Below are 24,539 nucleotides of genomic sequence, written 5' to 3'. Positions count from 1 at the left end.
AAGATAAATTATTTCTTCCACATGTGAGGATCGGAAAATATGAATGTATTTTTTGGCCAAAGATTGATCTCACCGTCATTTATGTTATTTTATTGTGACAAAATGAAGTTTTCACCGCTGTTTAACAATGATTAACCTTCTTATAAGAAAACTTATGGGAGCACACAAGGTATATTTCCTCTCTTCATTCGCAATAGAAAGGGATCAAACCTCTGATAGCTTATTTAAATGGTCCAAATTCATTACCATTTAGACATAATTGATAATTTTAATTTAACTCTGTTAAAAATAATTATGTGTTTGTTATACTGCTGATGTGTCTATAACAGTACTCGTGGCAATCTAACTAGACTTTTAATACATTTTTTTAATAAATTATATATATTTTTAAAAAACAATAACCCAAATTAATTTTTTTCTTCAAATCGATGATATATGAATCGAGAAAGTTTTGGGTTGAACACATATTTCGTTCACTTCTTTTCAATGTGGTTTTGAAAAGGTGATCTTTCATCAAGTCACACAAGTTAATCCAGTCAATACAATTTTTGTTTATAAAAAATACCATCACCAATAATAGAGTTGTAATAAATAATAACCAAGTTCAGTTAAATTCCAGTTAGTATAGTTAGACTCTCTTACATATTTACTCTTACCCATCATGCAGAAAAAGTTGAGTGGACCATGCTATAGCTAACAGTGATAGATTACTAATAGTAATAATCTTAATAGAAAAGAGTGACAGATTGGAGATTGTAGTTTACGATTAGTTAGAGTAATAGACAAACACACATAACAGAAACTCAGAATTATAGAGCCAACATCGCTATCGGAACTGAATATGAGAATCAATAATTTATTTTTTTGTTGACAAAATATAGAATCATTCTTCTATATATAGATATCATATACTGTTGGAAATTTAGGTCTTAAATAAAATAGGTTTCATAAAACATGTTCAACAATTATGAATCAATAGCGGAAGCAAACAAAACATTGAACATGATTATGATCGGATCAACGACATGTTTGATTTATCAAGGATATTAAGAAATAAGTATTAGGAATACCTGGATAAAGCTATGATGGCAGCCCTCTCGACAACAACGATAAAGTGAGAAGGTGATCTGAAACAAACATCAACATCAACACGGTTAGCGGCGGCTAATTTGGTTCTTCCTCAACCGGTACCTTTATGCCTCAAGTTCTCTTCAGATGGGGAGAAGAGAGAGTTCCGCTGTGTACGGTATATTGGGGACCATAGCCTCTTTTATATTGGATGACCATTAGGGTTTCCCATTATTCCGTTAATGGGTCATCCGGACATCCACCCATATTGAGTCCATATCCATTGATTAATTAATTAATTAATACTCTAAATAGAAATCTAATAAGCCTTATTACTTAATTTGATCACTAATCAATTAAGGCTCCAAATTGATAAATAGCTAATATAATTATTATTACGATATTTGCCCACATAATGATATTGGAATATAATAAAATAATAAAATATTCCAACATATACATGATAGTGGTCAACTTTACAATCATTATACAACTAAATTACAATAAATCCTTAACCCTATAAAGGACTGAATCCCTTATACAATCATCTCTAGGCACGCCACCTGCACTGCCGGATTCGCTAAGATCCACCAGCTTTTTACATATGATACACACTCTGCAGCTTCCAATTTGTAAGGTTTCCTTCACTTCACATTTTAAAGTTGAGACCCTACAGACCGAAAACAACTCCTTTTCCTGCACAAAGCAATGGCAAACCCAAAACAGAGCAAACACAAACTGGACCGCGACCTTCGAATCAAAAAAGAGAGGAAAACCGCACATAGCAGTCCGCAAGGTACCGACTGGCCATGTTATGAACTGCACAAGAACCATGTCTAGCAACATGATGAGATCACAACATACATAGTCCGCAAGGCTCTCTAGGCAAAAAAAATCATTCCTGTCAAGCAAAAATTGATGGCAAACCAACACAATAACCAAACAACCCTATTGAAGTTACCAATGTAGAATTCCCCGTTGGATTTTGTATGAGTTCCGTGACCATGAAAGGAATTCCTAGAGAATTCACCCTCAAAACTTGCTCCTAATGGATTTTCCCTGTCCTCCTTCCATCAACCCAATCACCCTCGTATATTGTTCCATCTAACCATGTGTACTTTCCTTTGCCATGGAAAAGATCACTCTCAAAGTTACCAATGTAGATATCCCCATTGGATTTGGCAAGGGTGTCGTGACCATGAAGGGAATTCCTAAAGAATTCGCACTCAAAACTTGTTCATGATGGATATATCATCTGTCCTTTCCCTGTCTACATTGGTAACTTCAAGAGCGGGTTTTCCCATGGCAAGGGAAAGTTCAACGCTGCTAAACTTAATATGCTATAATTCTTTTTCCAGATGTGTAAAATTCTTTTCTTTTTTTTTTCCTTTTCGAATTCTAAAATCCAAATGTGTAAAAATCCTTGAAAAAAACAGTTAGCCACAATGTTGAATTGGTCATGGCTAATTTTCCCATTTCTAAATGACAAAAAAAACACGCTCCGGATTTTATAATCTAAAAATCGAGGGAATTTTTGGAAAAAGAGGGGGGCGCAATAGAAGTAGACCAAATGTATCTGAGAAATTATAGTGTTACCGATTAGAAGTATACCAAATGTAATAGGAACAAGCACAACCTGTGTAATGCTAAACACATTCCTTTTACATCTACAGACAGTTTCTTCCAGCAACAATAATAAGAGTGATGGGACAAAAACCACAGCAATAGTTTCTTCCATTAACTACTAATTATTAATATTTGCATATCGAAAAAAGGGACCATCCTCACCTGTTGCAGTTGGCAGACCAAATACAAGAATAGACTTCACCACAAACTGATCAACATAAGCAATCACAAGTTCTGCTGGCCTGTTAAATGCCTCAATGAAGTCCTCTTCACTTGAGGAGCATGGTATCTGCAAGTAAATCATATATGTGTCCTGTTCAAGTGCTAAAAAATGAAATTAATGATAAAATTAACTTTTTATCAACAAATTCGTCCAGAAAATCGACATACCTGCTGGTAAACCCCATAAAAGAATGTCGGAAGACTCGCACTAACAGTGTGCTAGCAAGGACTACACAAGGTAGAAGTGAATTCGCTTGCTTTTGAATCTCCAAAATGGACATTGATATTTGCTTCCTTATCTGATTATAGAAACAAAATAACCAAAAATGAAAGATGCCTTGTGTTAACTTTCCGATTTCAGTGCAAAATTTTCAAAACTCTAAATTGATTATACTATGAAAGAAACCTCCTTCATGCTCAATCTGAAAGGAAAATAGTGAAGGAAAAAAAATGAAACATTAAAATCTTCTAAATTCTAATATTAATATATACAGGCTACAGCATATTTTTGCACCATTTTCACTAATATAATCAATCATTTTACATTTCAGAAATCACATACACACTGATCACTCTATGTGCCAAGGACTACATGCAGCAAGTACTGCACTAGACAGGATAATCTAGCACACTAGTTAAGCTTTTATAAGTGTCTTAAAGAAATTAAATAAAAACTAAAATTTAAAATATTGATAGCTTAAATATTTTATTTCTAATTTCTAAATATAACAATTCGCTTTTAATTCCTTAACTAATTTCTTTCTCTCTTTTATCAAAATTCTCGAAACTAATGTTTTATAACTTGGGCGTTTCTCTTAAATGAGCAAAAATTCTCAATTTTATGATAGTGAGAATTGAGAAGAAAGAAAAATCAATCAACTTTGTTGATGTTAATGTTGACATAATTGCTCAAAAGGTGAAGGTATTCAATGATTTAAATATGTAATGAAGCTAGAAATTGCATCAAGCTAGCTCTCTGAGTTAAATAAATAATGATCTCATGTACAATAGAAAAATTGCAACAAGAATACAACTCAATGATTGATATGTAAGTGAACATTAAACACCGACAATCTTAAGTTATCATGCAATGAAAGGAAGTCTGAACTAAACAATGACTTGTTTCAATAATAATAATAATAATTAATTCTTTTTAAGAAAAGTGCTCAAGGTGTGTCTTTATTTGTTATTTCATGACACGAACCCAAATCACTTTTTTTAAGAAGCTAAACTAACCCACCCTAATTGACTGAACCCAAATCACTTGATTATGTTATTTCATCTATAAACACATCAACATCGCAAGTAATCATAAAGCATAACATATTTTCTAGAAGATGTCCACATGATTGATAGATCATCAACTATTTTTATCCATTTTTTTCCACCAACCTATCGAAATGGTTCTAGTATAGTTCACCTATATCAGGGGGCTTATCAAGCCTTCCAATACAATATTCTTGTTTGCATGGCTGTCATCGTTTATCATCTTTCACATATGTAAATCTTTTTGGAAATTAAGCACATGTCATCTCGACCTTCTTCATATTGACAATTTGCATGAAACCACACAAGAAATCAAGTGAAAGCTTCTTCATTCTACCTCACTGACTTAATGTTAATATTATCTTTAAATAAAATATTGTTCTTTATGAAAATGATATTTCAACTTAAGTACATGAGGCCAATTTTGGTGCATATTAAAAACAAATATTCTCCAAACAGCCTTACTAGGTGAAACATATCGAAAATCAAAATATTGTTTTATTTCATCCACTGACTTAAATTTGTCATGTTTATCACCATCAACTAACATTGTCACCCTATCAGGACCTTTGTTCATATACTTACAAAGGTACTCGATGGAGTTAGACTTGTTACAATATTTCACGTTAACATGACCTCCATAACTGATCATAAGATGTTGATTGTATGAGATGACAAAACGATTATCCAATTTGACACCCTATTTCTCAATATGTACACCAAAATCGTGACGTTTATATCTGAGTTAACCCTCTCTGTCGATGGTGGTAGTTTCTTTAAAATTACTAGAATAATATTTTAACATCTACCATCTTTCATGCAGAGAGATTCATGTCTAGGAGAACCACATGACACATGTATCATACATGAAGAAACACCATCAAACAATTTTAGATAATTAAAGTGCACTATCATGTAGCCTCTCTGGTTGATCAACCCCCACCTCATCCACCACTTTTGAACTTGACCACCTATGCTTGCAACTTCATTTGCCTAAAAGACCTGTCGGCGCACCCTTAAAACCAGACATGGAAATCATATATTTTGGTTACTCCATCAGTATCTGTTTTGAAATATTATTGTATGTGCTGGTATATTTATGCTTCTCTTTTTATGTTTTTTTTTTTTTTTTGTATTTAAATGTTACTTTTAGTTTGTTTAAGTTTGCTCTCCTTGTGTATTCCAAAATGAATGATAATGACTTGTTTCGTTGGTATCATCAAATTGATCAACATTGTCAGTCTTATAAATGATTTATCATTTATCAACATATGCATGAATTGGTTATCTAAGAGACTAGTTCTAATCAATATAAGCTAACACTGATTTTTTTTTTCTTCATGTAGATGGATGAGATCAAAGACTCTGTATCTTTCTTTACTCTTGACCATTGTCTATATATAGAAGAAATTGGTTTGATTTTTTTTGGAGAAAAAAACTAGTTTGGATGTTAATTAGGATTCAGATTTTTGTTTATATTTTCTATTGAGTTCTGAAAAGTTCATGTGTATCGTAAATTTGTACCATCCTTAAACCGTCATCACCAAAAACAAAAAAAGCTTATTTTACTATAAAAAATAAAATAAAATCATATTGTGTATGACTTCTGGGAGGGTATTTATATGTTAAAAATCCCTTAATTATAATTGTTTTTTAGCTGACATGGTTTGTACTGATGTTGAATAACTATATATAGTTATTTAAAATATTACATTTTTTATAGGATTTAAGATAATCATATTTAAAAAGTGTCTTCGTATGAGAATTCATACATTTGTTTGCCACAATATGAGAATCTAGTCTTTGGTGACGGACCAAAAAAAATTAAGTAGTGGAGGCAACACACACATATAAGTTTTGCTATAATAGATCCACTCATTTTCATGAAAGAGCATTTTAGCAACCACCACATTTTAATTTAGACCAAAAACCAACTTTTTGTTTTTTTGAAAAAATGATATTTCAGGGATATAGTTGTGTGTGTAGGATTAAATATTAAAATATACTTCATATTTCTTTAAAAAAAAAGTAAATATATTTGAATAAACCATCCATTTTATCATAAATTATTACCCTCCAAGATATAGATTTTTTTTTTGAAAAATCTAAGATATTAGAGACTCAATTGAATGATTCGCATATACTTTTGTAATTAAATTAACAAATTTCATATATTTTACATAAAAAAAAAAAACAAATTTCATATATTTTATAAGTTGAAGATAGACGGTTACTTTAAATAAAAAGAGTTTGAACGATGATTTATTCAATTTTCTTACGTCTTAAGTGAATATCATCAAACCATCCAAGTGAAATATTTATTCAATAATATTTGAGATTATTAATATATGTTAGTATTAAGGGGAAATAGTCACTTGAATGAGTGACGAGTAATCACAATAGTCCTTCAATGTATCGAAATAGCAAAAAAGTCCCTGATTGTGTACTTTGTTAGTCAAAATAGTCCTTGATATTAAAATATTTCGTTAATATTGTCATATTAGTCCTTCAATAGACTTACTTATTGTCATATTAGTCCTTATACATACTTACTTATTGTCATTTTAGTCCTTATATCAAAGAGTTATTGTGAGTATTAAGGGGTTATTTAAGCTTTAGAGACTATTTTGACTAACAAAGTAGACAATCAGAGACTATTTTAAAATTTTGATACATTGAAGGACTATTGTGACTATTTGCTACACATTCAAGAACTAAAGTGACTATTACCACTAGTATTAAGGTGAAAATGTTGAAAACAAAGTGGGGGCACTTGCACCCATAATGCCTTCAAACAAGTTGAAAATTATAATCACAGATGAATGATATATGATTGTTAATTTATTATTTATATGCATCGACACATCCAATCCAATATCCATTAATCTAGAAAGGTAACAGAACAAAAATTAGTACAGTGGAAAGAAAACCACATTTACTCAAAAGGCAATTCTACGGTGCAGTCGTCAAAATGACTTTTTCAAAAAAGTCAAACATTTTAATTCAGTTTGTATAAAACCGGCTTAGAAAGTCTAGAATAAAATAAAACAAAACAAATCAAGAATGGGCTTATAAATCCGTTTGGAAAGGTAATACCCCAACCATTTATATTACGGCCAAATCACAAAAATATTTATTTAGCAAAAAATCAAATAAAATGGTGTAGAGATACATCCTTTTATTTCTCAATAATTGACTATGATTATTTTTTATTCATAAACTTTGAGAGTTTAGCAAATGAAATCGAAGAAAGAATAAAAAACCTAGTCAATGGCTAATAAAGAACACAACACTCTTTCAACTAGAGTTGAAGCTCTGCTTGACGAAACCAAAAGATTAAATGAGAAATTTGAAAGACAAATTTCTTACCTCGAAACCTTACCTCAAATCTTTAAACAAAATAGTTTATTTACAAAAGATTATGAGCAAGGATTAGAAAGACCCCGTGAAACTTGGGTAAATATGGAAAAAGATTTTCCATGTTATAACAAAAATGAGAATCATAAATATCCTCATATGTATCATTCATTTAATCCTCAGTTAAACAATATAACTGATATGATTAATTATATTATAAATAATTGTTGTTGTAAACAACATCATTCTCTTCAACTTAGAGAGGGGGAGAAGAATAAAGAAAAAATTGAAGCATCTTTATTTACTCACTATAAAAAATGAGTATAGAAGAAAATATAGAATATCAACTCGAAAAATTAGACCAACTTATGGCTACTTTAGACATAAGTGAAAAAGATTCCATTAAGGAAGAACCTGAACCTAAGGAGCTAGATAATTATGTCTATGATTTTAGTTCTGATGATGAATCTAAAGACGATGGAAATTTCGTCAAATTAGAAGAATTAGAAATGGGCGAAAGCTCAGGAACAAAAAGAGGACCCTCTTATAATTGGAACTCAGATTTCCATAGAGAATTTTCTAAAGTCAAATACCAAAAGGTACCACTTAATTATGTCCCTAAGCATAGTGTAAACGATGGAAGTGGATATCTAAACATTGATTGTATTGATAATATGGTTCAAGCTATAAGAAGTTGGTATAATAGAAATACCATCTCACTACAATTAGATAATGATCTTAAAAATCTAAATCCAAAACAAATTTTTAATTATCTTTTGTGTAGAACAGAAGGTAATGCATACAAATTTCTGGCTGAAAAACCTGATGAAGAATTAATTGCAGAAAATAGTATGGAAATGATTAATAAAGTCTTTGAATGGCTTTTAGAAGAATTTAAAGGATGGCAAGATACGGTTGACTCTAATACCGCCTATAATACTGAAAAAATATGGAGAATTATGAATTTATCCATATGTAACCCTTGTTACATAGAAAATTATATTTGTGAATTTTCACAATTATACTATGATATAAATAAAACAATTAGAGAAGGTCAACAAATTGTTGAACTATTTTATCAAAAGTTGCCCATGGCAATGTCTCAAACGATTCAATCGGCATTTAAAAATGCAGTTTCTGAAGGAAAAGTTAAAAAATACTTTAGGAGCAAGGATTTCTATTCTTAGAAACTGGATGCAAGAACAGTGCCTAAAGAAACAATCAAAACGAGATGCACGAATAGGATTGTGCTGTGATAGACTCCAAGAAAGAGTTGGGGCTTATGGTTGTGAAAAAACTAGGAGAAAAAGAAAATTTCCTAGAAGAAAGAAATTTAAAAAATTCTCCTATGATAAAAAGAAACATAGAAAGAAGAAATTCTATAGAAGAAAAAGAGATTACCCTAGAAAGAATAAAACTTGTCCTAAAGGTAAAAAATCTTGTACATGTTGGCTATGTCATGAAACAGGACATTATGCTAATGAATGTCCAAAGAAAGTTTCTAAAGAAAAGAAACAAGTTTTGAATATAATCTATGGAATAGGTTATGAACCAGTAGAATAAGATTCAGATTCTGATTGGGAGCAACAAAGTTTCTATGAACTTTGTACAGACTCAGAAGAAGACCAAAATCTTGAGTAAAGGTAACCCTAGTGCTACCTTTATCAAAGTAAAACTTCGTAAGAAGGAAATTTTAGCCTATTTAGATACAGGCGCAACATCATGTTTTGGAAAATGAAACATAGCTAGAAACTGGGAAGAATTAGAAAAACCCAAAGAAATAACTGTTGCAGATAAATCAAAACATCAGATATGGTTTGTTTTGAGAGATATTTCTATAATTATAGAAGAATATAAATTTCTTATACCAACAATTTATCTTCATGATTCAGGTTTAGATCTAATCATTGGAAATAATTTTTTAAAACTATATGCACCGTTTGTGCAAAATGTTAAAACTATTTCTTTACTTTGGAAAAATTTATCAAATCCCGAAGAAAAGAAAAAAGTTAAAACAACAAAAATTATCACTAGAAATGAAATTATTCAGTTAATTTCTGAAAATCTCATAAATTTAAAGAGTATTTGGGAAGAAGGAAAATTCTTTTTAAATCTCGAAGAGATAGAACAAAAACTTGATACGGTATGTTCAGAAGATCCTTTGGATCAATTAAAAAATATAAATAATGAACTTGTTACTATTAAATTACGTGATCCTAACAAGGAAGTCAATGTAAAAAACAGAATGCCTTATTATGTAAAAGATAAAACAGAATTTCAAAAAGATTTAAAAGATCTTTTAGAAAAGAAGTTAATTGCTCCTTCTGCAAGTCCACATTCAGCACCCGCTTTTTATGTGACAAATCACAATGAAATAAAAAGAGGAAAAGCTAGAATGGTGATAAATTATAAGAAACTCAATGATGCTACAATCGGAGATTCTTATAAATTGCCACGAAAGGATTATATTCTGCAGAAAATAAAAGGATGCGATTGGTTTTCATCATTTGATGCAAAATCAGGATATTATCAAATAAGACTTTCTGAAGAAACTAAGCCTTTGACAGCTTTTTCAAGTCCACAAGGTCACTACCAATGGAACGTCCTTCCATTTGGATTAAAACAAGCACCATCTATATACGAAAGATTTATGGATAATGCTCTTAGAGGATTAGAACATATATGTTTGGCATATATTGATGATATTCTAGTTTTTACAAAAGGAACTAAAGAACAACATCTTAAAGATGTAGAAACTGTTTTAAACAGAATTTCAAAAAAAGGAATTGTTATTTCAAAAAAGAAATCACAATTAGCCAAAAAAGAAATCGAGTATTTAGGCCTTATTTTAAAAGAAAATGGTACTCTCGATTTATCTCCGCATGTTCAGGAAAAGGTTCAAGCTTTCCCTGATGAATTACAGGACAGAAAACAAATTCAAAGATTTTTAGGATGTTTGAATTACATTGCCAATGAAGGATTTTTCAAAAATTTGGCAAACGAAAGAAAGGTTTTACAGAAAAAGATATCTGAAAAGGTTCCATGGTCATGGACTGGACAAGATACTCTAACTGTAAAAGCTATCAAAAGAAAAATTGAAGTTTTACCCATCTTATACAATCCAACAGAAAATGATTTTTTAGTTGTTGAGATTGATGCTGATAAAACAACCAGGGGAGGTTGTATGAGAGCTCTACCTAATGGTAAAGCGATACTGAATCTTGATGATTCGGGAAACTATGTTGGTGATGCAACCCATCAACAAGGAATAAAAGATACTGGAGCAACCCAGTACGCTAAGTCTGATAGCTCGAAAGAGAAATTGGACAAACTATCTGATATATCATAAAAATTGGCATCGAAAGATACCAAGATTGAATATTCGTGTGAAAAAATCAAAAATAAGATAAAAGACAAAGATCTTTTACTATGCAAATATGTTTCAGGATCATTCACAGATACTGAATTAAAATATCCAATTCATGAGTTAGAAACATTAACTTGTGTTAAAGTTTTAACAAAATGGCAAATGGAATTAATTCCAACCAGATTTTTATTAAGAACAGATTCCACATATGTAACAGGATTCTGGAGATATGATCTTCGTGCAAATTACAAATCTGGCAGACTTGTTAGATGGCAGATGAAAGTTCAACCATTTCACCCATATATTGAATATATAAAATCTGAAAAGAATTGTTTTGCAGATGCATTGACAAGAGAATGGAAGCAGCTATAAAAACATTGCAGAATTCTCTTACGCAAAAGCAGGAGCAAATAGCCTCTGCAAAAAATCGTCTAGAAACTATTCTTTCTGAAGAGGGGGAGATGATATTAACAATCCAAAACCTTGAAAAACTCTGTAAAAAAGAAACATCAACAGTTTCAGAACCCAAAAATAATGAAAACTGGGATCTATTAGGTCAAGATTCTCGAAAATTCAACTACTATGTAAAATACACGGTTCCAAAAGAATCAGAAACCCCAATTGAGTCAATAGCACCAAGTGGATGGAATTCAACAATTGAGGATCAGAAATCCTTAGAAAAAACCCCATCAACTGTCCTTGCAAAATTACCAAAGACATCTTGGGCTGACAAAGTTGAAGAAGATGAAAGAAAAAATGGAAAAGAAAAAGAATCCATTGATCAACAAGCAAGCCAAAAGATTGATAGTCCACTTGGCAAAAAACAAGCATATGTAATTTTTGATGGACCCATGAAAGGTATTTACCATAACTGGGCAACAACAAAAATACATATTGAAGGCAAACCAGTAAGATACAAGGGCTACAAAACCCTAGAAGAAGCTAAAATAGCCTACAACGTTTACAAAGAAGTTGCAACAGCAAGCGACATTGCTCAACCTACAAAAATGGAGGTTAAAAAGAAAATTTCTGTAGATAGAATTATCTATGGAGAAAGACAGTTCGTCAAAGAAGTCACCATTGGCGACTACTACAAAAACTGGAGATGGTTAACCAACTACTCAGAAGAATTGAAGTCAGAATGCTTTTATCCCAGTAACAACAGGACAGAGGTAAAAGCAGTAACGACTCCTGGCATCAGTAAGGAACTAGTTAGATCATTCTACGATTGCGGAAGGATTAAAACAATGTATCTTCAAGAAGATGCAGGAAGAAAGATCTGTGAGTTAGAACTTCTTCCAAAAGATATAGGTGAAATCGCTTATAAATTCAACAATAACTTCGCAAAAGGTAAAGAATTCTTTTTATCTTTTACTTCAACTTATCCATGGTTCGAAGAAAATGAAGTTATTAAAGCCAGACACTTAATCAAGATTGGCATTTCAAATCATTCATATCCAACAAATGATGAAAGGGATGTAGATCCTAAACCGGAAAGCTTTCTGTATCAAATGGAAAAATTCTATGATACTCTCATCAGATTTGGAGTAAAATTACCAAACTTCAGAGTAATTACTGCAAAGGAAGGTTTTCTAGTCTACAGTGATTCAAGAAAACCAGCAAGAGAAGAGCATCTTCAGCAAATCCTAAAGTTTGAAGAAAACTTTAGTGGGCTTGAAGCAGATCTGGACCGTCTACCCGACCCAATCCAACAAGAGTGTTGTGAGCGCTTTCAAAAATACAAAGGACACGTATGCAAATGGTGTGCAAAGAACATGAATAACGTGGTCGACAAAGAATCGTTGTATGACAGTGACGCATCACCAAACAACGAAGAAAATGTAGAAAGTTAGTGGGCATGGGACCCATTTAGAGATAAGCCTTATCACTAAGGCAATTATGTAATCTACTTTTCTGTATTTTCTTTATTTCTTTTGTCGCATAGTAAGCTGTAGCCAGCTGTAAGGATGGAGACATAGTACCAACTTGTGAGTCTCTCTTCCTATAAATAAGAGCCTTGAAGCTCATTTGTGAACACCATGTTTTGAGATAATCAAGTAATATCAGTTTGATATAAGCTTTGCTTCTTAGTTTTGCTTTAAAACTAGTGGTCCTATAGTGGTAAAACACTATAGCTGAGAATTCTTGAGGTAATACTCTGGAGGAATTCGCCTTGAGTTGGGATAAACTCAACACAAGCAGAAAAAACTGCTGAAGAAATCAAATTGCTGAAGCAAACTAAACCATATTTCTGAAGAAAAAATCAGGTATGAATTTATTACGTATTATTATAAAATATGTCTGAAGTTTCATATTTTGAAGGAACATCTAGTTATTATGCTGATATCATAATAGATAATAAAATAGAAGAAGCAGATTTATCTTTAACTGCTGAAGAAAATTTTAAAAGAAAGTTTAGTAAACTCAAAGAATTTCTTTCAAGAAAAAATATTCTAAAATTTGGAATAATGGTAGGAGAGGAAGCAATTCCAATTGAAACAACTAATGGAAATATAGTTATATCAACTATAGATAAAAAAACAAATCGATAGAAGACTTGAAAATTTTTCTGAAAACGAAAGAAAAAAGATTGGTTATATTCATATATCAACCATTCAAATTCTAATTAAAAGTACCTTCATGAAAGGTATTGATTCACCTTTAGAAATAGCCCTAGAAGACTTTAGGATTCTAGATAAAGAACAGACAATAATTGCAAAAGGAAAATGTAATTTAAAATACGAAAAAATAAAATTTGACATAAATTTACAAATAGGATTATCCCTAAAAGATATGGATCTGAATAAATCTATAGTTTTTCATTATAAACTGAAAAACTCAAAACTCATGAAAGAAGGTAATCATCCCTTTACAATCTATTATAGAATTAATTATCCTTTGAGTAATTCACACCATAGCATAGAATTCTTAGGAAAAGATACAATTCACATTGATGAGTTGTTTACACCATTAATTACTTTAGAAACACCAATAATTAAAAATTTCGCTAGAAATAGCTTTTCTTTAATAGAAGCAGAAAAGAATCTGTTTGAAGAAACAGAAAAAACCATTATTTAGAAGCCAAAGCCTTCGAATAACATCACCAAACAGAGAACGAAAAGATTTTAGCAAATCATTAAGCTCTCGAACTATATTTGAAGATGATGCCTCATCCTCAAATAATATTTCTTTCGAACCCCCTAGAAAGGATTTCGAAATTAAAGAATAAAGTGAGCTTAAAAAGCTACATGATTCTATAAAAACCTTATCAATACAGGTTAATAATATAAATCAAAAACTATAAATTTTATATAATGCCTGGTTTAACCATTAAAACAGAATTAATACTTTTTAAAACTAGATTACAACATTTAGTAAGTGATATAGAATGGTATTATGATCTAATAACATTCAAACAAATAATGCATAGAGCTCAAACTTTAATGAAATCTCATATAAATTTAATTGAAGATTTGGTAGAAGAAATACAAGAAAATCTCACAGAAAAACAAAAGAAAAGAGCAGAAGTTCTTTTACAACCTTTTCAAGGTTGCTATAAAATCGAACAACTACTAAAAGAAGTTCGAGAAAATTCCGCTGGCACTTCTGCCCAAAATTTGGTATTAGAGCCAGTAATACAATCCTAAGGGATAAAAATGAAAACAAAAATAAAAATATCTTTTTTCCAAAAACTAAAGCTTTTTAAAATCGCTTTTCCAATTAACCGATTTAAAAAGATGTCCACGTGGCACTTTCCTATTAGGCCACATAAGTGACTTTTCCAAAAAAGTCACAAAAGCAACTTCACCATGGCAGTCCCCTTATTCAAATTGGACTAAGTCATATTGCCGATAGCATGGTGCAAGCTTGACAATGGAACTTGTTGATTTTGACCAAGTCTGAAGCATCACAAGGTCAAGGAGTGATAAAAAACAAACTATGGTGGATATAAGTCAACAAGTTATTATTAGGCCAACAAGTGCTCATAGATATTGTTTGGTTTCTAGCTACATTTATTCATAGTTGTTGAAATATTGGAAACCACAAAAGAAAATAATTAATAAGAAAATTAGCTACAACTGTATAAGTATACAAATTTAGTGACATGATGTGATGCATGATGAGTTTTTATAAGATATTATAAGTTGGAAAACTCATTATTTTGTCTAAAAGTAAATGATTTCAATAAACATTTGACTGTTTTTTAGTGTAGAACCAATAAAACATGATGGCGGTCAAGTTTCAACCCATATAGTAATTAGTAGGCTCAAATTTTGGTGGGTTGCATACCAGTATTTGACATAAAACTTAGAGCAAACAAATGAATTGAGGGAGTTTCTAGAACTACTGTATATAATTGCCACTATTTTCTATTCTTTGATCATTCAAAATTCTTAGTTGCCAATGCACGGAATCAATGGGATGTTTTGACTGAGTAAGAGCTACTCCCTCCGTTCCTTTTTAAGTGTCTCTTTTGGAAAAAAAATTTGTTCCTATTTAACTGTCACTTTCAAAGTTCAATGCATCATTAAATGTTGTTTTACCAATATTATCCTTTGTTATTTATTGCGGAGAGAGAAATATATGAAATGAGATATTAAATTAATAAGGTCATTATAGTAAAAGTATAACTTATTGCATCAAAAGTAGAAACAATTATTGATTGTCTTGGTTTGTGTAAAATGTCAAAAGGTGACAATTAAAAAGGAACAGAGGTAGTACTATACTAGAGAACTTCCAAATGGGAGATAAATGACATATTCACATTGAGTTGCATATAAACACTTAAATGAATTAAGCTTAGAAATTTTTTATCCATATTTTGTTCAAATAGTATAAAAATCAATCCATACTTAAAAACTGAAAATGCAATTTACTTTAGAAAACATATGAGAATATAGCTTAGAAATTTGCAATAAAGACTCGTTTGTGTGAACGTAGATTTTTCTTTTGCACATACAAACAATGATGTTGATTAAGTGAATTAAGATATATGGAAGTTGTAATCGTACTGGGCCTCCTAGTTTTTACTTTTCAGTTTTCACACCTTCTGAATTTGTTGCGAGTGGTTAAGTATGACATTGATCTGCTCGGTGAGAACGGATGAGAGACAACGGTGGAGGAAATTGCTCCGGTGAGGTAATGGCAGTTTCTGGCACAGCGGCGACGAATCTACACGGTGGAGCGAAAGGTGCCTGCAAGCACGTTAGCACTCCAACACTCAAGTCAGCAATGAATTTGAGAAAGAGTATGTATGAAGCGTTGTGAAAAGTGAGAGATACCTTGAGGGTGAAGGAAGTTCTCCCTTATATAGCGCGCGTTGGTCATAACCGTCTTCAGGTTATGTGGTGTGTGATTAGGGACGGAGTAGGACACATGTAGGGTGATCCTCGCGCGAACGTGCTCTCCTGTGTGGCACGGTGCACACAAGCTGGCGTGTTCCCTTGAGTGCGGAGTATTAGAGATATATAGTTTAGTTACTAGTATTAGTCCTATTAGTATATATAGTTGTAACCTCCCCATAAGTGGGACAACTTTCACTCATTGTAATATTTCATATTCATCAATACAAAGAGTTAGTTAAGCTTTTCTCTCCTTTCATCCATGGATGCCATGTTTCATAACATGGTATCAGAGCAAAAATGGTATCCACCTTGAACAATTATTCCGCTGCATTTTCTTGAGAAAATACAACTTTCTCAATTCTTTTTCGGTCTCATTCAATTTTTCCTTCGTTTTTCTTCTTCCCTTTCTCAGGAAAATTTTATTCCTAGTTTTTTTTTATTTCTTCTCTAGTTTTCGATTCAATTTCTTTGATTCTGAATCTGTTTGCCTCTGTATCAGATTCATGTCATTCAAATTAAACTTCTTGTTCGATTCGATTCAATTTGCAATTCCATTTTCATTGCAATCCTGTTCTCCTCATTTTTCCCAATTTCTAGGGTTTCAGAGTTTTCAATTTCTTTATGGATCGAGTTTCAGTTTTGATCTGAACTTGTTTTCTCAATTTCTTGGTTCAATTTCAATTTCTTGTTCATTTTCATGTTTGATTCGAGTTCTGTACATTCTTGATCAATCGAAATTTCCAGTCTATGAATTTTGAGTTTTGTTGAGTTTGTCCATGTTCATGCGATTGCGATTATGAGTGCGTCTATCGCAATTTTGTTCTACCTTTTTTCCCAATGACTAGGGTTTGCAATTCCAATTTCGATCGCATGTCAGTTTAGCAATTCAGTTTGGATTCTTGACCCTTTTGTTTTCTTTTTTATTCAATCTGAATTTGTTTCTCACAATTTGTTGTTTGAGTTTAATTTCTTGTGCCATTCCATTCCGATTCTGTTTGAGTCTTTTCTCCCAATTTGTAGGGATTTAGATTTCACTTCTTTTATTTGGCTCAACGTTGTCAGATTACATGTTTCTTGATCATATTCTTTGTTCAACACTGATTCAGATTGGGTTTTTTGGATCAATTTAGCTTTTCTTTTGATCAAAAATTTCCCGGCCATGTCTATGAGATCTATTGTTGATGCAATTTTATGTAGTGATTGGTGATTTCACAATTACATTCTGCCTTGTTTTTCATTGTTCTTACATAGTAAATGAGGCAGGTGTTTCAGTTCTCTCATGTGATTTTTGATACTGCACACTCTTGGATTCATTTGGTGCTGCATATTTCAGTTACAATTTGGCACCTTCTCTAGTTCAAATATGTCAGATTGCATCAGTTTGTGTTGGTTTATTGCTACGCTTGAGTTACTTTGGTATTTGGATCCTATTCACACTTTGGCTACCAAGGTATACCAATATTATTTGGAGTTGTTGTTTGGCTTATAACTCATGTTGTTTGTCTGCAACTGGTGAAATTGTAGACAGTTTTGAGTTCTAATGATATATCACATACTGGCTTATGATTCTTGGGTTTCTGGTTTATTACTTTGGTCTGTTTTGAGCCTCTTTGGATCCATGATATGGTTCTATTTGGTTGATTGGATTATTGACCTCTGTTTTTGAAGTCAATCCAATCTATACATGTTACTTGTTTTGTGTACATGGGCTGAAGACAAATACAACTCCGAGGACTATCTCAGTTTTGGATGGTTTGGAGTCTTTCTTGCTTAATTGCCTTTTATTTGTTACTGGATCGTTACTGATACTTTCTCTTGTTATGTTGGTTTGTAAATCATTCTGAAGATTACAAACAGTTTGTGCTGGATTTGGTTTAGCTTCATTATTGGGAGCATTGGTTTTGGCCTTTATTTGAGTGCATCCACATGGATTGGTTTTCTATGGTTTGAAGACACATCACATGGATATGCATCTCTATTGGCTTGCATTTGGTTTTTCTTGTCTCGGCTTGGCATAGGAGGGCATCACTTTTATCTTTGGAAGCTTGGTCTTGTTGCTTCATGGTACTTTTGGTGTGAAGTTTGTTCAACATATGGCCTCCTTCCATTGTAGACTATGGCTCTTCCTTGCACTTCTTTTTGGATATCATCATTGATTTTTGGATATCCTTGTTTTTCTTGTCTTGTGCTTCTATCTTGAGTGATTGAACACTCTTGATGGTTAAGCGTTGTGCCTTAATTGGCTTTGTTGATATTGGCTTCTACCGGATGGTGGTTAAGCGTTGCTTTGATGCTCCTTCCTTCAATTGGTTCAACCTTGAGTTGTGGTTACTTCTTGTTGGATGAACACTTGTTTGATATTTTTCTTAGCCGATGTATTTCCGGCATCTTTCCTTGTATTTTCTCATTTCAAGTTGGATGTGTTTTTGAACACCTTCCAACTTGAGGGGGACTATTAGAGATATATAGTTTAGTTACTAGTATTAGTCCTATTAGTATATATAGTTGTAACCTCCCCATAAGTGGGACAACTTTCACTCATTGTAATATTTCATATTCATCAATACAAAGAGTTAGTTAAGCTTTTCTCTCCTTTCATCCATGGATGCCATGTTTCATAACACGGAGTCTTAAGGCGGTGCAAGTCCGGCCACGTGTCAACGTGTGATTGGTCTTCTAAACGGTCCAGAAAAGACATCAATCGGGAATGAAAGAAATGTTGAATATATAATTGAGGCGATTAATATATAATGCTTCAATAATTTGTATAATGATACGGTGTCAGAGGTTTTAGAGGTTCTACACATTTGCTCTAGGAACGCCTAACACTTGTATTTGTATTACTTTAAAGGAAATGCTAACAACTGCCTCTGGGGTATTTGTTTAGAAACTAAAAGTAGAAACTTTATCTTGGAAATTGTGTGTTTGACTTATTGAAATATGAAGAAAAAAAAATAACTTTTCCTATCTAGAATTTAACAACCGTTTCCTTTTTTGAATCATTAACCAGTGTCGTAAGGACACTTGTTAGCCTAACCCACCCTTATTTTAAAATAAAAAATGAGTGTTGGCAATTAGAATATGATTAATTTGAATATTATAACCTTAAATTAAAATACCTTAACTTAATATTTCCGGTTCATGGTATTACACCAACCATATAGTCGATATAAAACAGTCATAAATTTTTCACTAAATAAATACAAGAAACATCCTAAGCTAATTAAGTTGGTGAAAAACATGTATGTAATGGAACATTCTAAATTGCCTTTTGCTTCATACACGTCAAATTGTTGGTGTATATGTGGAATATTTAATGAAAAATATGACAACACCTGAAGGGGTCAACAAAGAGTAATCAAAGTGGGATTTGTCAATTTTAGTTCTAAAACAACCGACAGAAGTCTCCAGCTTGTTTGTTAATTAACGCGCAAATCCCACTCTCCACCAACCATTTTATCATCCGCACTAGAAGGCAGGCCAGGCACAAAACTCATTTTTTCTCCTTTTACCTTTCCAAACACTTTTCTTTTCTCTTTCCTTTTTTGGCATATTCTTCATCATCATTGATCAATTAGGAGTTTAAATTGACTTTTTTTTTTGCCAAATTGATTTATTTTAACCTATTTACTAATGTTGCACGCATTAACGCAATAAAAAGAGCGAAAAGACATTATGAAGAGTCTATCGACATTAATTATCTCTTTAGAAAGTTTTGTATTGTTATTCTAGGGTGTGAGTTGGATTAGAAACGAGCATAATACGAAAAGAAAACATTTTCTTTGAAAAAAAAAAACATTTTCTTCATTTGCTCGTATAAAGTATAATCTAAAAATTTGTCCAAAAAAAAAGTATAAATCTAAAATTAAAAATAATTTAAATCCAATAAATTTAAGATGTATTTTAAATAAAAAAATCCATATAAATTTAATTTGATATATAGTAATAATAATTAGAAATTCAATAAATCTAAGATGTATTTTAAAGAACAATTTATATTAATTTAATTTGATATATATGAAATAATATATTTTTATCTTTTTAACACATAGGAAAGGAAAACTACGAAACAAGTTTAGAGGTAGAACCACCTCTAGCATCGTAAAGCAACAAAACTAAGTATAGGACAGACAAAGTCAATACTAAATTCATGTGAGGAGATCAACGTGCCCCTCATTCAAAAGAAGATCTGCACATTTGTTCGTCTCTTTTTAACCATGATGGGTGGAAGTTCACCATGAAGGGAGATTTATAAGTGCAACAATGTCTTGTAGGAGAGGTTGAAGAAACGGGACTTGAGAGTTACCCTTATTTTGTTCAAGAATGATTGAGAGATCCTAAGCAAGCTCAATTCCCAACTAGAGAGTCCATAACTCAACCCCAAAAGCATTATATGGACCTACCTTATTGTTAGTTTGTTATAAGGTGCACATCAAACATATAATATCATAAGACCTTATGATATCTATATCCTATTTGAAAACTATATATTTGGTCGGAAATTCTATTGATAGACGAAACAACAATAACCACTAACTCAGACACACAAGCGGAGAATCTTGAGTTCCACTTACATATATATTCAATGTAGAGAACAATGGTTTATATTCTCTAGCAAAAGGATTTAGAGACAAGTGTTACGACTTTACTATAGTGTTTGAGGCACACTCCATAACAACATAGAGATCAATCAAGAGAGAGTTTATCCATAACCTTATAATCAGAGAATTTTAGATTCAAACCCAAGCTATTATTAATCTAAAATTTTCAATAATAAAAAAGTACATGGTGTGTACGGTGTACCCAAAAAAAAAGTACATGGTGTTGATTGCAAAGATTTAATATGGTCATATAATTGTGTTCCAATCTCTGAAGCTGATTAATCCTTAGTCTTCTCTCAAGCATACATACATGCTAAAATCTTTAAAGTTGACAAAAAAAAACAAAACAAAATCCTTGTATAGCCTCAAATCTAATCCTCATTAACTTCTCCTTAATTAGTTTACAATATAAAAATTAGTACAAAAATCTAGAAAGAATGAATTTGATCATCATTAAATCTTCAATGTAAAATATTAAAAAAATAAAAAAAAAAAATTCAAACTAATGAATCAGAGCACTCTTTTGTGCCACATGAACTTGAGTTGATAATCACTTTCTCTTCCTCTTGTTCTTCTTCACTTGAATCTGATGATGTTAACTCCTTAGCTCTCTCTGCTTGATTTTCCCAATTTGTACGAACCAAAACAAACAACATTGTAACCATACATGAACCTTGAGCAGCCATAAGACCAAACCACAAACCTTTGAAATCAAATCCAGCAAAGAAACTCAACCAAACTGCAACAGGCATTCCCACAAGATAAAAACAACCTAAATTTATATTTGCGCCTAATTTCGGCCTCGCCGTTCCCCTCAAAACACCACAAACAGTTGTTTGTGGACAATTTCCAAGCTCACATAGTCCTATAATCGGTAACACCATTGATGTTAAAGCAATTATTTGTGGATCACTTGTGAACATAGTAGCCCAAATGTTTCTAACAGAAAAGGCGAAAAACAAAGCGGAGAAACCCAAAACAAAACTGAAACAGAGTCCAACTATTGCTGCAAGTTTTGCTTTTTGTGGGTTTTCAGCACCAAGTTCATTTCCAACTCTTGTTGAAACACCAAAACTCAAAGAAGAAGGAAAAATGTATATCAATGCAGTGGTTTGAATCAACACACCCATAGATGCAACAGTTGCATGTGGATTAAGCAATAACCCACAAAGCAAAATCATGATTTCGTACCACCACCATTCGAGACAAACCGAAATGCAGCTTGGAATTGCTAAATTCAAAAGCGATTTCCATCCTTTGAAACAAGCAGAGGAAATTCCACTCCATGTTTTCTTGTGTGTTCCAGAAACCCAAATGTAAATAATCAGCGAAACAACGAGGTTGAAATTCGTCCAAACGGAACCTAAAGCGATTCCTCTTATTCCCAATTGAAGAACATTGACAAGAAAATAGTTTATAGGAATGTGAAGAAGAATAGACAAAGTAGCACTATATGTTAAAGGAAGTGTTATGGATTGGCTTCGAAGATAGATTCTCAAAGGGTGTAGCAATGATTGTGCTACAAGATCAGGAAGAGAATAAAGAATGTAAGATTGTGCAACGTTTGCTATATCTTCTTGTTGGCCACATAAAAGTAATAATCTCTTCATGTTAAGCCATAAGAATGAAATGAAAATTGAAGTTACAAGAAGAAGAATCACTGTTCTTTGCATTGTTAAACCAAGGAGTTTGAATCTTTTAGCACCAAAAGCTTGACCACAAATAGGTTCCATTCCCATGGCAAGACCAGAGAGAATGGAGTAACCTGTTATGTTTGCAAATCCAATGGCAAGTGACCCACCTGCTAAAGCAAGCTCACCAACACGACCAAGGAACAACATTGAAATGATGGAACGAGAATAAAGTAATAAACCTGTTAAAACCATAGGTAATGCTATGTTTGAAATATGTTTGGCTTCATTGAGGGCGAGAGAAAAATGGGTTTTCTTTTGTTGTTTGAATGTTGGGGATTTAGGGATCAACGGTGTTAACATGTCAGGTTTGATATTATTCTGTGTTTTGATTGTGGTTGTGGATATATTATTTGTTTGGTTGTTATTGCTTTCATACAAAGTGGAGACAGAGGTTGATGATGATGATAACTTGCACATGGTGTGAACAGCATATAAGACACAACAAGAGACAGAGGAAGGAGTTTTGTGTTCTTTTGTGTTAAAACAGAAACAAAATCTTGTGATTTTTGTTTTTGCACTTTGTAAGTGTGTACCAACTAGAGGGATATTTAAAAAGGAGGGAGGTAGTGTTTTCCACGCGTTCTTAAAGACTAATCCCTCAAATCAGATAAGACACAATTGTAAAGACTAAACTCTTTTATAATATTTGTTTTTGCACTAATTGTAAGATTTTATCAACTAGATGGATTTAATAAGGAGTTAGTTTTTTTTTTTTTGGTTATGAAAAAATTTCCGCCTGTAAATGCAGAGACTAATCTTCGAGCGCCAGATTAGACCGGACCGGACCACTTAAGAATAAGAATCTTGGACGTATATGGAATATGGAGTATGAAGGACGGCCAGTGAATGATAATGGAAATAGAAAGAGGAAGATGGGGTTGACAGAGTAATAGTATCAAACTCAACATGTTTTTTCAATTTCAAAGCGGCTTTTTACGACCGACCCATATATTGTTAGTTGGGGTCCAGCTAAAAAACAAATTGCAAGGTTTTATAATTAGAATTTTAGAGGTGAAAGTGCACTGCAATTGGACGTAATATATACTCTATGACTTGGTAATACTTAAGAAACTAAGAATTTTATGTACCTAATTCCACTATTTGAAGGTATGAATTAATGGGAAACGAATTGTGATGGAGAAAATGAGTTAAAAAGGTATTGAATAAATAATTAAAAGCTTTACTTAAAATTGTGGAAACGTTGAATGATGTAACCTTAAAATTGCATTAAATTGAAAAAAAATGTGAAACTGTCTACTAAGAATATAGCATGCCATGAAGAGCGTGTGGGTTTGGTGTATCCGAATCAAGAGGCAGAATTTGAGTTTACACGACAGTTTTTACTTTTTTGGGATTGGACTATAATTATTATGAAAATGGCAGCTTGACTTACTGTTCTTAAGTTGAGTTTCGGGTTTTTTATGGTTAAAATAAAATTGATGTGGAATCAATGCCTTGTCGGAATTAATTAATTTGATGATGCAATACAATTTAAATCCACCTTGTTTTAAACTTTTGCTTTTAAAAAAGGGTCATCTTAACCGGTGTCCCCGGACACTGGTTAAGGAAACCAAAAGAGAAAATTTTAAATAAAAAAATATACTTTTTCAGCTTTTAATGCACTGATTACACATCTCTCAATGCAAATCCTACTATATTTGACCCTTAACCAGTGCCCGGGGGCACTAGTTAACATTTCCCTTTAAAAAATAGATAATCCCATCCGGTTAAGCATGATTTAGAGATGGTTGAAAGTAGAAGTGAGAGCAACTTAGGCCGAGTTAAGTTTTGCAAGCCTTAAGTCTGACTTGTCAAAAAATTTAAGTCTTGCAGCCTATCATAGACTTATTCTTTGGGTCTGACCTCATGAAATCCTGATGTAGTATGTTAGCCTGTTTAAAAGCTTATTCATACGAACATCTTTAAATAAATAATGTGATATGAGTTTTAATAGACTAGCAAACTATTAGATCAATGAGATTAAACTCGTTTT

General features: G+C 32.2%; 1 protein-coding gene, 2 long non-coding RNA genes and 1 pseudogene across 4 annotated transcripts; 2 read left to right on the top strand and 2 right to left on the bottom strand.

Annotated features, from left to right (window-relative positions):
- Positions 1-1,424: 1,424 nt before the first annotated feature.
- On the bottom strand, positions 1,425-3,403 carry LOC146919288 (uncharacterized). Of its 2 annotated transcripts, none has more exons than XR_015011424.1 (2): positions 3,085-3,403; positions 1,425-3,007 (listed from the first exon to the last, which is right to left on the bottom strand). It is a non-coding gene; the product is annotated as an uncharacterized LOC146919288 (long non-coding RNA). The 2 variants fall into 2 exon arrangements; XR_015011425.1 differs by having other exon boundaries at positions 1,425-2,983.
- Positions 3,404-13,203: 9,800 nt separating this feature from the next.
- On the top strand, positions 13,204-14,135 carry LOC146919287 (uncharacterized; annotated as a pseudogene).
- Positions 14,136-16,400: 2,265 nt separating this feature from the next.
- On the top strand, positions 16,401-18,853 carry LOC146919286 (uncharacterized). The gene is made up of 2 exons (XR_015011421.1): positions 16,401-18,003; positions 18,098-18,853. It is a non-coding gene; the product is annotated as an uncharacterized LOC146919286 (long non-coding RNA).
- Positions 18,854-21,212: 2,359 nt separating this feature from the next.
- On the bottom strand, positions 21,213-23,067 carry LOC146919285 (protein DETOXIFICATION 49-like). Its single transcript, XM_085712579.1, has one exon. It carries the CDS (start codon positions 22,961-22,963, stop codon positions 21,350-21,352), a length of 1,614 nt encoding a protein of 537 aa, XP_085568705.1. The 5' UTR covers positions 22,964-23,067; the 3' UTR covers positions 21,213-21,349.
- Positions 23,068-24,539: the final 1,472 nt, after the last annotated feature.

This window comes from Medicago sativa, chromosome 5 (assembly GCF_051527215.1).
Source record: "Medicago sativa cultivar Bolivia chromosome 5, Bolivia_mono, whole genome shotgun sequence".
Taxonomy (NCBI): domain Eukaryota; kingdom Viridiplantae; phylum Streptophyta; class Magnoliopsida; order Fabales; family Fabaceae; genus Medicago; species Medicago sativa.
The sequence above is the reverse complement of the archived record's forward strand: the minus strand, read 5'-3'. Positions and strand labels throughout refer to the sequence as shown.

Coding starts and splice junctions, on each gene's coding strand:
- LOC146919285 (XM_085712579.1), bottom strand. CDS start 22,963: ATGTGCAAGTTATCATCATCATCAACCTCTGTCTCCACTTTGTATGAA.